The sequence below is a fragment of the Apodemus sylvaticus genome, chromosome 11 (assembly GCF_947179515.1).
Source record: "Apodemus sylvaticus chromosome 11, mApoSyl1.1, whole genome shotgun sequence".
Taxonomy (NCBI): Eukaryota; Metazoa; Chordata; class Mammalia; order Rodentia; family Muridae; genus Apodemus; species Apodemus sylvaticus.
The window spans coordinates 16,816,430-16,829,906 of NC_067482.1; the positions used below are offsets into that span (position 1 = coordinate 16,816,430).

General features: G+C 43.6%; 1 protein-coding gene across 1 annotated transcript in view; it reads left to right on the forward strand.

Moving 5' to 3' along the window:
* Ccdc158 (coiled-coil domain containing 158) overlaps window positions 1-13,477 on the forward strand; it is a 50,524-nt gene that overhangs the window by 12,814 nt on the left and 24,233 nt on the right. The window contains exons 8-13 of the mRNA XM_052198933.1: window positions 4,279-4,398; window positions 4,944-5,141; window positions 5,585-6,067; window positions 8,025-8,214; window positions 9,837-9,989; window positions 11,193-11,305. Coding sequence (XP_052054893.1) covers window positions 4,279-4,398; window positions 4,944-5,141; window positions 5,585-6,067; window positions 8,025-8,214; window positions 9,837-9,989; window positions 11,193-11,305 — 1,257 coding nt within the window. The remainder of the gene's footprint in view (window positions 1-4,278; window positions 4,399-4,943; window positions 5,142-5,584; window positions 6,068-8,024; window positions 8,215-9,836; window positions 9,990-11,192; window positions 11,306-13,477) is intronic.

Consider the following 13,477-nt stretch of genomic DNA (forward strand, 5'->3'; position numbering starts at 1 on the left):
GTGAGCCACTATCTGGTTACTGGGAATTGAACTCAGGACATCTGGAAGAACAGTCAATGCTCTTAACCGCTGGGCCATGTCTCTATCCCGTCTCTATCCCTGACTTCTGACAATCTTAAGTAGTAAGGAGGATGGCAAACACAGTGGAGGCTCACTTAGGAAGTTCACACATTCAAGGCCTGCCTGAGCTACGTCTTGAGGCCCCATCTCAAAAAGGGGACTTGTCAGTTTTAATCAGATCCTTGAAGTGTTGATCAAATATGCCATAGGTAACTGAAGAGATTTGGACCTGCTGACAGATAACTGGGCTCTCCAGAGGAGGCGGCTCCTGTTGCCTACTTGAGTAACAGGGCAACAAAAATAAAGCTCCTTACAATGAGGGTTTGATTCAGAGGAACACAAAATATATATGAATGTTTTTGTTAGGAAGACTTGGATGCAAGATTTAAAAGGCATTTTCTTGTACAGTTTGTTTCATTTTCATATATTGTGACTTCATGTTGTTAAAAATCTTAAGATACATGTTCTCCTTTGCTGTTTCAGTATAAATTTTAGTATATAATGTTTAAAAACCAAGAGAAAAAAAGCAAAGAAAATAATACAGAAACGTTGAGGATAGAGCTCAGTTGGTGGAGTGCCTGCTTAGCATACTTAGTTCTGAGCTGGCCCCCAGTAAGGGTCCCCATTACAGACCTAACATGGTGTTAGAGCACCCTAACATGGTAGGTAGCACATGATAGAAACCCCAGTAATTGGGAAGTAGGGGCAGGGTGATCCAAGGTTCATGGTTATCCTTGGCTACATAATGAGTTTAAGACTAGCCTGAGGTACTTGAGACTGCCTTAAAAACAAAAGATGTTTTTCATAGGCCTGAACTAGAGTGTAGAAAAGTTTTCAGAGAAAAGCTGTTACAAAGGATACTTTTTTTCAGGTTAATAAGTATTTCATATTGGTGAAAATAGACATTGTATTTCTAGGAAAGTCTTAGATGTAGCCTTTTAAAAAGCTGACAAAGGTATTTAATATAATGCTGTCTTCTATTTTCTTTCTGTTTAGGAGAGCCTCCAGAATTCCCCTTACGAATCTGGACCAGTAGAAGCTGTCACTATTGGCTCTGTAGATTTGGCTTTACTTTTAACTTTCGCTTTTTGACAACATCAACAACAAAAATACACCACTATCTTCCTAAGTTTATTCTGTTTTGGCAGTAGTTGGTGCTGGATTTCCTAGTCCACACTGAAGACTTAGTAGCGCGATCTGGAGCTGTCCTATGCTGGCAGAAGGCTTCAGAGTTCTGTGCCGCTTCAAGCTGGAGCACAGCGCCCTCGAGGGCCTCATCTGTGTCTTTTTGAGCACAGAATCAGCAAAACCACACCCATAAAAACAAAAAGCAAAGCACAGATTTGATATGATTTGATGTGATTGGCCGATAGCCCTAAAATTAGTGAAATTTGAATAAAATTCTTGTACTGATTTGTACTGATTCAACCCAAAAGTCTTCTCATGGATGGTGAAAAGGGAAAACCAGGCTGCTGTGTACAAAGAAAGGAGGAGACGGCGTCTCTGCCTGTCACGTGTCAGAGCTTCTGGACGTTCTGAAGGCTTTTCTCTGCAGTTTTTTATAGCTGTTTTTATAGCTCAGCTGCTGCTTCACTGGTTTTCCCTTTCACTGCCCATTATGTGTGCGATGGATTAATGCACAATACTGCATACAGATGTTTGTGCGCTAGAAAGTGAAAGGTAAAAGCGGGGCTTAGCAGCCGAGTCAGTACTGACAACTACCAAACCAGGTCCCTGTGGGCGGGGACCAGAAAAGAGGCTCTCCCCTCCCCCCCCACCTCTCTCTCTAGTTTTGGTCTCATGTTATTGTCAAATTTGATATTATGACAGAGCCATCCTGATTTTGAAATTTTTTTTGCAGTAAAAACAGCTATTTTTTAAAGAACATATACAAATAATTCTTTGCTCAAGGAGCAAAGTGGTTTGTGCCGAGCTAGGAGTAAGTAGCAAGTGTTTGCTCTACTCATGATGATCCAAACTAAAGACTCTTGTTAAAGTTAGGGCCCAAAGAAGAGAAAATATGGAATCTTTTTTGATACTTTTCTTATAAGTCATGAAAAACTTAAATAATAAGTAAAAAAAAAATTTAAAAAGTAAAGGTACACAATTGGAGGGAACATGAGAGGCCATCTAGAACATCTTTAAAAATTGTACCTCAGCATAATGGCGGCAGGGTGGTATGTGACAGAACCCAGCCGTCTCCCTGAGCCTGCCAGGCCGGCAGTAAGCTGCCGTGGCTCCTGCTCTCTCCTGAGTGTGCTCACTCACTCAGGAGTTCCTCTCAGTGACTGGATTGACAAGATCACCTCAGCTGATGATTCACTTTCTCAGAAGCTGCTTATGTTAGAGGTTACCCTCTCATCTTTCTCTGGAGCCGCCCCTCAAAGAATGGGGCATAAGAACCAAAGTCTTCTGATTGGTATGGGTTTTGGGTTTTTTTCTTTTGTGGTACTAGGGATGGAATCTAACAGGCACTCTTCCACTGAGCTATATCGCCAGGCTAAAGATACTTCTTAAGCTAGATACAGCAGTTCAAGGCTGTATTCACAAGTCATCAATTAATCCTTGTGAAATAGTTTTTAATTTGGATTTTACAATCAAAAAATCTATAATATTTCATGTGTACTTAATACTTGTGAGAATGCATTGTAGCATTATCAAATATAATCAATCAGAATCTAATGCTTTATGTACTTATTCCTCATGAAATACTTTTAATATATAACAATCACATAAAGCCAATGTAAACATATACTCAATGTAAATGTCAACATTTATGTTCTGAGTTCTATAGGCACTGATACTACATTCTAAACAAATGCATAATTGTATGATATTTCTCTATTAGCACTTTCTTAGGTTGCTTATGTGTCCATGTAAATAGATATAGAAGCCCTACATATGTATGCTTTCTTGTCAAGGAGATAGTTACATATGTGTATGTGTATATATGTAATGTTATTATTGACTATATATAGGTTTAATAAGTGAACATTCTTAAATAAATCTGTTTCAAGTAAAAATAAAAAGTTATTAAGAAAAAGCTTGTCTTGGTCATATGTTTCCAGTTAATAAAGTTTGATCACATCTAAACTAACTTTTACTCTTGACACAAATTTTCAAGTCTATTTAATGACTTTTTAAATAGAAAGAAATGTGTAGCATTTATGCCAGTATGAAACCTTTTTGAATTCTAGAAAGTAGATGATACAATAGTTGTAACTATGGTGAGGTTTCATTGCATAACACTAAGTATTAACATGCTCTTAGGAAATGGTTCATTATCTAATTCTTGATACTGTGTGGCTCTGCTCAGACCAAACCCTGTGGTTTCAGTAGTCTGGGCTCTCCACTCAGCCTGTGTTGAGGGCTGTAGGAACATTTGCAAGCCTGAAGACCTGCCCCTCCTGTAGACCTGCTAATTCTGAGTTTGTGAAAGGAATCACTCTGTGTTACATCACTGGTTCAGTGAACTAAATTTCTCTTTATTTGTACAAATAGCTATTCTAAATGAAGGAAAAATATATTCATTAAAGTGGATTATCATTCCTGTTTGTAGTTGAAGAGAATGAAGTTTTGAGTGCTTACATACAGTGTTTGTCCAACACTACATTCTCTTGACTTATGTAGATATTCACTCATATGGCGCCATGATGACAGCAGGAATACTATCCTGACTCATTTTTTTATATTCAGTATATAATTGAGACTCTGATAGTGTGTGTGTGTGTGGTGTGTGTGTGTGTGTATGTGTGTGTGTTTTCAAGACAAGGTCTCATTGTGTAGCTCTGGCTCTCCTGGAACTCGCTCTGTAGACCAGGCTGGTCTTTAGCTCACAAAGATCCGGCTCCTTCTGTCTTCCAAGTGCTGGGACTAAAGACATGCGCCAGTACGCTGCGCTGAGACTCATATGCTAAAGCAACATGGCTCTTCTTGGTATTCCGGTTCATTTGTTTGGGCTCCACAGCACATTGTGCCACAAGAAGAGCATGTCTTCACAGAAGGTCAATTCTGAGGAGTGAAAACACAGTGTGCTGTGCCCACGTACAGCAGTAACGAGCGCTTCATTTTGACTCATACCCATGCTAACTGCTGTGGGGATGTTAGAAAACCCCGCATAAGACCTTTCCTGTTTCACCTCGCAGGGAGACCGTTTGTCCTCCTTAGGCCAGGCGCAGCCAACCTGGCTACATGTGTTTAATTTGAGTTTTCTTCCAGATAGAAGAGCTGGAGAAACAGTTAGTCCTCGCCAATTCAGAGCTCGCCGAGGCGCGCACAGAGCGGGACCAGTTCAGTCAGGAGTCAGGAAATCTGGATGACCAGCTCCAAAAGCTGTTGGTGAGATTTTGCTCTAAAGTACACAATTTGGAATCTGGGGGAATTTTTCAGTACATTTCACAAACTAGTTTACATTATAAAATTACGGCTTTTATAAAATATTTGTGCATACACATGGAATATCATTCTATATACTTACTGTGTTTTAAATAAGGTCATAGATTCTCGAGGTTTTTTTTCCTTAGGCATGGCTGCTATAGTATTAATATAGCCATAGTTTTTGAGTTAGAACTGCCATCTACTAAATTCAAGTTGTGATGTGTTCATTTTGAAGCAAAATGATGTTCAAAATACAAATTATGCACTTCCCAAATGTAGATATTACACTTATGAGACGTCAGTCATAGACTAGCAAAAATGTTTAAGCAAAATATTAGTATATTTTTCTAGGAAATAATCACTCTTAGTCAAGCTGTTGAAAAGCTTCACTTCAAATTATCTAAGGCTTCTCAGATCACGGGGCGTCAAACCAGGTGAGGCAAAGACATGAGTTTGTTCTGATCCCGTGGCAGTGGATGGAGAAAGAACGTTGTCCCTTCTTTTAGGCAGATCTTCACAAGAGGGAGAAGGAGCTGAGTCTGGAGAAGGAACAGAACAAGCGTCTGTGGGATCGGGACACAGGCAACAGCATCACCATCGACCACCTGCGGCGGGAGCTGGATGACAGGAACATGGAGGTGCAGCGCCTGGAGGCCCTGCTCAAGGCCATGAAGAGCGAGTGTCAGGGCCAGATGGAGCGGCAGGTGAGAGCTCCAAGCTGTGCTGGGCCGGGCGGCCTCAGCCTGGGGAAGAATGGTCTTTATGTTTGCTTGTAGAGCTTGTGTGTGTGTGTGTGTGTGTATATATATATATATATATATATATATATATATATATGCGTACACTGTTGTCTTCAGAGACACCAGAAGAGGACATCAGATCTCATTACAGATGGTGTGAGCCACCATGTGGTTGCTGGGGACTGAACTCAGGACCTCTGGAAGAGCAGCCAGTGTTCTTAGCCACTGAGCCATTTCTCCAGCCCCCAGAGCTTCTTCATACACACACACACACACACACACACACACACACACACACACAGAGTCCTGATGATCTGACAGCAAAATGTTTTAAGTTAGGCTATTTGAACTGTTGAAAGGATTTCATGCTTTGGGTTAACTCGCCTGCCCCCGCCCTTTTACCAAAGATGGCGGCCATTCAGGGGAAGAACGAGAGTCTGGAGAAAGTGTCCTCCCTCACTGCGCAGCTGGAGTCCACCAAGGAGATGCTGCGCAAGGTGGTGGAAGAGTTGACGGCCAAGAAGATGACCCTCGAGAGCTCCGAGAGGACAGTGTCCGACCTGACGGCTTCCCTCCAGGAGAAGGAGCGCGCCATCGAAGCCACTAACGCAGAGATCACGAAGCTCCGCTCCCGCGTGGACTTGAAGTTGCAGGAGCTTCAGCACCTGAAGAATGAGGGGGACCATCTGAGAAACGTGCAGACGGAGTGCGAGGCGCTCAGACTCCAGATGGCGGAGAAGGACAAGGTCATTGAGATTCTGAGGCAGCAGATTGAGAACATGACTCAGCTGGTTGGCCAGCACGGACGAACGGCGGGCGCTATGCAAGTGGAGAAGGCTCAGCTGGAGAAAGAGATTAATGACCGGAAGCTGGAGCTGCAGGAGTTTAAGGTCTGAGTGTGCTTGTGGGCTGGTTAGCTCTCGAATTTTCTGTTCTCAAAGCAGCAATGACCTAATTATTGAGAAGGGTTCTTGAGGTTTGTGGCCTTGCATAGAAATTATCTGAGTTGCTGTGCATGTGTGTTTTTGAGAAAAGATCTCTGCTTTCACTCTAAAAGGAATGTATGACTCCAAAATGGCTCAGGGTCAAAAGGAAACTGGGGTACGAGTGCAGCCTCACTGTGAGTGGTCCCCAGCCTGGAGTGGGAGGTGCTTTCTCATAGATAGCCTCTCTCCTAATAACTGTAACTGGGCCTCTTCACTGAGTCCTGGGGCATGTGTCTGTGAACATTACAAGCAAGCAGAAAAACACAATGACTTGATTGGACTATTGTGAGGCTTAGATAAGAAAATATGCATCAAAGACAACCTGGCCTATGTAAATATTAGTCTTTCCCAATTCTGTTATCCCGTTAACTTTGTCTGTGTGTTTAAATAATGAGCCTGCTTACTGCATAAGTGAGTTTTTAAAGCAGGGCACACATCTTAGTTCTCTTTGCAGGGTTTTTCTCTCCTTATCTTTATGATTTTTTTTTCGGTAGCCAGGTCCCACGAATCTCATTATGATGGCTCAAGTTGTAGGGTTCCAAGCATAAATCACATAACATGAAATCTGGCTTTTTCTTTTGCGATAGTTTCACTATGTACCCGTGGCTAGCCTGGAATTTACTATATAGACCAGTAAGCAAAGGGGGCTGGGTGTAACCTTCGAAAACTTGCCCTGGTGGTCTATTTCCATTAAGAAGGTACTCAAACTGGGCAGTGGTGGTGCACGCCTGTAATCCCAGCACTCTGGGAGGCAGAGGCAGGCGGATTTCTGAGTTTGAGGCCAGCCTGGTCTACAGAGTGAGTTCCAGGACAGCCAGGACTACACAGAGAAACCCTGTCTCGAAAAAAAACCAAAAAAGAAAAGAAAGAAAAGAAAGAAAAGAAGAAGGTGCTCAAAGTAGCACCGCCAACTAGGTAAAAAGCATTCAGATCATGAACCTGTGGAGGGAACCCTAAATTCAAACAATAAGAGTTGCCAAAAGAAAAAGGTAATGTGGTACAGCCCAGAGAAAACCAGTTTCCAGAAGTTGATTTATGCCCCATACATACTCAACTGCCCCAGTAAGATACCGTGAGAACCAAAATGCTGCCCACAGAGTTTCCCGAGGGAGGGCACAGTCCCAGGATGTCGTAGTGGAGGCTGGTGTTGTATGCGCCTACTCATGGCGGGCTCCAGTTTCTCCTCTCCAAGAGGGGAGGCAGGTGTTCAGCCTAACTGCACAGCTCACAGACACAGTTTACACAATGAGCCACTCAGCAGCTAAGTGTCACAAAGGTTTCATGAATTCCTGAATGCCAGCCAAAGGCCAGCTTGGGAGCCATCTTGATGAACACATCCGTCCCCCTCCCTCACACCTCCTTCCATTTCCCTTGCTAGTCTCTCCCCTTTACCAACTAGGTTGGTTTGAGTTTGGGATGTCCTCCCAGGCTCGTGACTTGAGTGCTTGTTCCCAGGTGACAGTGATGTGTTGGATGGTTGTAAAGCCTTTGGGTCTATGACTTAGCCAGCAGAAATGCGTGACTGGAGGCAGGCCTTGAAGGTGATATTTGCTTTGGGGTCTGGCCTGAGTTCTCTGCTCTCTGGTCTGTCAAGATGTCAGGAAGCCACAAGCACGTCCCTGCCACTGGAGTGAGATGTCCCAGCTCCCATGCCTTTCTGTCTTGATGCATCCTCAGAAACTGGGAGCCAGAGCAGCACCCATACATATACCTAAGTTGCCTCTCATGGGTATTCCATCGCCAGAAACTCTATTAGTGTCCTCAGAAGCACTGACGTTACAAGTAGGTCGAGCAGCAGTGAAACTGGTTTGTGGTCTACATGTACATGTTCTTTCACTGTGCTTCGTATTTGTCACACCAGATTTTAAAAGATAAAAAAGATGCAAAGATTCGGGAGCTTGAAGCCAGAGTGAGCGACCTGGAGCTGGAGAAGGTGAAGCTGGTGAACGCGGGCTCGGAGCGGCTCCGCGCAGTCAAGGACATCAGACATGAGAGAGATCAGCTGCTAAATGAGGTGAAGACTAGTAGGACGGAACTAAACAACCTCTCAGGTACGGCTCCTCAGTTCCTCTGTCCTAAATGCTGGGAGGACCCTCACGGGTGCCCACACCCCACAAATGCAGAAATGTCCTAAATGCTGGGAGGTCCCACACGGGTGCCCACACAAATGCAGATAGCCAAGCTGCTCCAATCATGCGATCTGCACTGCGTTCCGCACAGTTGTGTGAGGAGCTGGCGTCTTGATGCTTCCTGACCATTACCTGTATTCAGTCCTCAGTTCCAAAGAGCAGGGCAAGGTATGGAGACGCCAGGCTTCTCAAGGTGTTGTCTTCACAGCTGTACCTTTACGGCAATGGGAACCTGGCATCCTTTGAGCCACATTACTTGATTAAAGGTTTAATACCCTGACTGACATGCTAAAATAGAAATTATGCAGAACCACTGAAAGGAGAAATCCATATGATGGGGACTTGAACAGAGGCAGTGGCAGCAATGATGGTAGAAGAGTGAAGAATTGAGACTCCTTTGGGCAGTGTGGTAAACCCAGCAGTGGGGAGGCGGAGGCGGTGGATCTCCGAGTTCAAGACCAGCCTGATCTACACAATGAGTTCCAGGACAGTCACAGTTATATAGTGAGATCCTTTCACAAAACAACAACAAACCACAGACACTTCCACCACCACCCCCAACACACACAAAACAGAGGATAATTTGGAAGGATGCAGCTGTAGAGTTAGTGACTGGCACATTTGTTCTGGGCGTTTAGTTTGTGATATTAGGAGCCAATAATAGCAATAACTAAAAAGAGAGCTAGGGAAGAGGCAGGCTCGGGGGCAGAGAGAAAGGCCAAGGCAGTCAGATGAGGCAGCACCGTGGACGTGTGGGGCCGGACTGTGGATGTAAATCTGCATCGTGGCCAAGTGTGATGCAGGACATGGAGACTCAGGAGTCCGTGCTCATTCTCAGCAATGTATTGAGCCCAAGACAAGGCTGGCTGCATGAGACCTTGCCTGCCCTCAAAATCTGTATCACATTCTTAGGGAAATAGAATGTATGGTGGATGAGTTTGTGCCAGGCGTTTTTAGAGTATAGAAATCTGTGAAACGTTGACACACGTGTGTACTGCATTTGGTCACACCCATTCTTCCTACCTCTATTCTACTCTCCCTGGAACCCCCTCCCATCTCCCAACTGCATGTCCTTTTATTTTTACTTTTTATAGCCCACTAATTTCAATTAGTGTTGCTTAAATATGCATGGATTTAGGGCCATCCACCAAAGCATGGGCAACCTACAACACCCCTGAAAAAAAAGTGAGGTCTTCCCCAGAAGCTGTCAACTACCAATTGTTCCCCATTTGGGGGGGGGGGGTCTCTCCCTTCATTAATGCAGGAATGTTGACTATGAGCAATGTTTTGGTAGTTACTAGAGATGGATGGATGGATGGATAGATAGATAGATAGATAGATAGATAGATAGATAGATAGATAGATAGAGTGACTCGGTAGTAGAAGACTTGCCAGTGTAGGCAAGGCCTTGGGCTCAGTATATAGATGGTGTTTCTCTTGAGGTGGGAGGAAGACGAGACACTTGAAGTCTGTAGGGAGTGAGTTGGTTTCCAGCCCGAGATGCCGTGATCACTGAGTTCAGACACTGTCCCTGTGTTATATAGAGGACTATGAAGTTTTGAAGAGGAACTTCCGAAACAAAAGTGAAGAGATGGAGAGCACTACCAACCGGCTGAAGATGCAGCTCAAGTCAGCTCAGTCTGAACTGGAGCAAACACGGAACACGCTCAAGACCATGGAAGGCTCTGACGGCCACGGTACGCTCCGCCTCAGTCCCTCTGGTTTTAAACCCATCGCCCAGATTGTTTCAAACCCAGTCCTGCATGTACTGCTTAGCGCCTTTTCACAGTGCCCAGGCATGTGAGACATGATACCTACGGATGGTGCTGGGTGCACAAAGGAGTGTTTCTACTGACATAAGGGAGGCTGACATGTAGTCCCTAATATGTCTGAAGGCATAGCATTTTTTCTTTTTATGGCTATTTCAGTAATTTTAAACACATCTCAGTTTCCCCCTTTTTTAAAGCTAGAAATACAAGCCACAGATAATTTTCATTGAATCTCCTATTTTTCACATGTACAGTGTCTGCATTGGCAAGACAAGAAGGCAAGAGTTGCTAATTGGCAACTCTTGACTTTTCTGTGAAAAAAACAAAGTGAGATTTGGTAATAGGCCCTGTAGACGAGGGGTCTGTATCTCATGAAGCACCGATACTGTCTGCTCACAGCCATACTGACCCACGCATGTGCTCACGAGAACTGTCAGTGAGAGCAACTGCTCCTTCCTCAGGTCCTTCTGCCATTCTGGGGACATCTGTATCAGCTGACTATACAAATTTAAGCTTAGTTTTTGTATTTTATGATTCTTTATTTTTATTTATTTATTTGTTTGTTTGTTTTTGGATTTGATTTTTTCCAGACAGGGTTTTTCTGTGTAGCCCTGGCTATCCTGGAACTCACTGTAGACCAGGCTGGCTTCAAACTCAGAAATCCGCCTGCCTCTGCCTACCAGAGTGCTGGGATCACAGGCATGCGCCACCACCATCCGGCCCCTGGAATCTTTTAAAAGTCTGTTAATAGTAGATGTCTTAAATGATATTTAAAACATGGGTTTCTGAAAAAAATCATCTTGGTTAAACATATATGAGTATGTGTTTATTTCCTATATGTGTATAAATTTGTTCATTATTATTATTACCAATGAAAACAGGAAACTAACAGTAGTCAGTGAAATTAATTCTGATAGCAAAGAAACCACGAAACAGCAGCATATTTATTTCCTTAGTTGACAATCCGTGGGTGTTTGCTGCAGTTATTATATAGCCCAGCACCGTGAACCCTAGCGTCCTTACTTCGTGATATTTTACGGACACTCCCCAGGGACCTTAGTGCATTTCACTGGCTCTCGTGCCACAACTCTCAGTAGGCTCTCAAATGTGCAGCTAGCGTCTTTCTCACAGCTATGAAGGTGGCGATGGGCATGCAGAAGCAAATCACAGCCAAGAGAGGTCAGATAGATGCCCTGCAGAGCAAGGTGCAGTTTCTGGAAGAGGCCGTGACGAGTGCCAATAAGGTGAGTCTTTCCCTGGGGAAACCAGCACGCTCCCTCACTCGCTCGCTCCTCGCTCAGTAATACCCCTCAGGCTGAAGAAGGCATAGCTCAGGAAGTACAGTTGAGGGGAGATTGCTGATTGAGAGAATGAGGGGAGTTTCCAAAGGAATATTTGCATGAGGAATTTTTAAATTTAATTTTCAGGGGTTTTATTTTATGTATATGACTGTTTTGCCTACATATGTGTGTGTGCATATATGTGTATGTATATATACATGTGTGTATGTGTATGTACATGCCATATGCATGCCGTATGGGTGCAGAGACAGAAGATGTGTCAGATGCCCTGGCCCTGGAGTTAGGGATGGTTGTGAGCCACCATGTGGATGCTGGGAACCACACCTGGGTCTTCTGCAATAGTAACAAGTTCTAAACTGCTGGATCCTAAACAATAGCTAGTGTCAAGTTCAGGGACAGCCAAAGGCCATTCCTAGTATAGGCAGGATTATAGTTTGTTTATATTTATAAACAAATATAACCAATATTGCTCTAATGTCTTCCTTAAACTATGCTGTAAAGAACTGTGTACTAAACACTGCAGGGCTTAGGTGAGCAGGGAGATCTACAGGACTACACAGGAGCCTGAGGGCAGGGACTCAGCTTTACACAGGTGGGGCTGTTCAGTGCACGGCAGCTGGAGAGCTCTGTGACAGCACTGCCTGCTTGCCTGGCAAGTGCGAAGCCCTGGTTTGGTTCCCAGGTGAGAAAATGAAATGCATATGTACATGTGTACCTAGTCTTTTATCTTGAAGAGAAAACTAGATCTTGCTTGTGAAACTGTCCTAACGTTATTGTCCTACTGTGGCTCACAATCCAGCCTAAGTGGGGTGGCTGATGCATGCCTTTGAAGAGTGTGTGTGGGCTTTTGTGTATTCCCACACCACTCTGGCTAGACCGTGGAGTCTTCAGTCATTGAAAAAGGTTCATAAGCAAGCATGAAATCAGTGTTATGTTCAAACGTTCTCTGATGTCAGTTTGAAGCAAATTTACATTTTTATATTATAACAGAACTGACTTAGTGAACGTGCAAAAGAAATGGCATTAGTAAAATGATCAGTGTGACTAATTACTAGCTGGTCACCCACAGTGAGCCCTGGGGATCCTTTAGAACATACATATATTGGTATACCTCTATCTTACGTACCTACTGGATTGCTTTTCTCTGTTCTTTCCCATTTTCTTGAACATTTTCTTTTCTCTTTCTCCTTATTTCTTCCTTCTGGGAACCTAAAGTAGTGCTTCTCCCAGTTGATAGTAATTTGGGTTTTGTGAATTACTTACTGCTTGATGTCAACCCATGCCTGCTTCCACATGAAACAGCTCAGAGACACTCTCTCAGACAAAACAAGAGGAGACTTGTAAAACAAACCCATCTTTCAATCTACAGATGTCCCTGCCCAATCCAAGCAGAAAAGGGGACACACACACACACACACACACACACACGTCATGACAACACTTTCTGATGTATTTGTAGCAAACACAATTGATTATAAAAAAAAATACAAAGAAGCAGACTATATAATGTTGTGTTAGAAATTGGCCACTCTTTGTATTTGTTCCACAGTGCTTTTCTAGAGGAGAAAACTAATTTGTAAAAGGTTTTTGTTTAATACCAAACATATTATATCAGCTATTTTATTTCTACCCCCTCCCCCCCCCCCCCCCGTCCTGACGGGCAACTTGAGAGCTAGATCTCTGTCTGTCTCTTTTGTTTTTATGTCATACAACCAACAGTCCACATTTGTGAAATAAATGTTCAACCATGAAGCAAAATCGAAACTCTTGAGACTTTCAAATAAATGATCTTCTTTAACTATGTTATTATTTAAAGTTAATTTCATAAAATTTAGTATACTATTATTCAATCCTACTGCACCAGAATTCTATTTTTTTATTTAATTTTGTTTTATGTATCACTTTAATCCTACTCAGTGTCCTCCTCCCAGTCACCCCTTCCACAGTCCTTCCATTGTCCCCCATCCCCTCCCTTTCTCTGAGCAGGTGCCCCCCACCCATCCCTCCGCCCTGACACTCCAGGTCCCTTCAAAGCTAGGCACGTCCTCTCCCACTGAGGCCAGACAAGGCAGCCCGGCTAGAAGAACATCCCATGTAAGGCAACAGCTTTTGGGA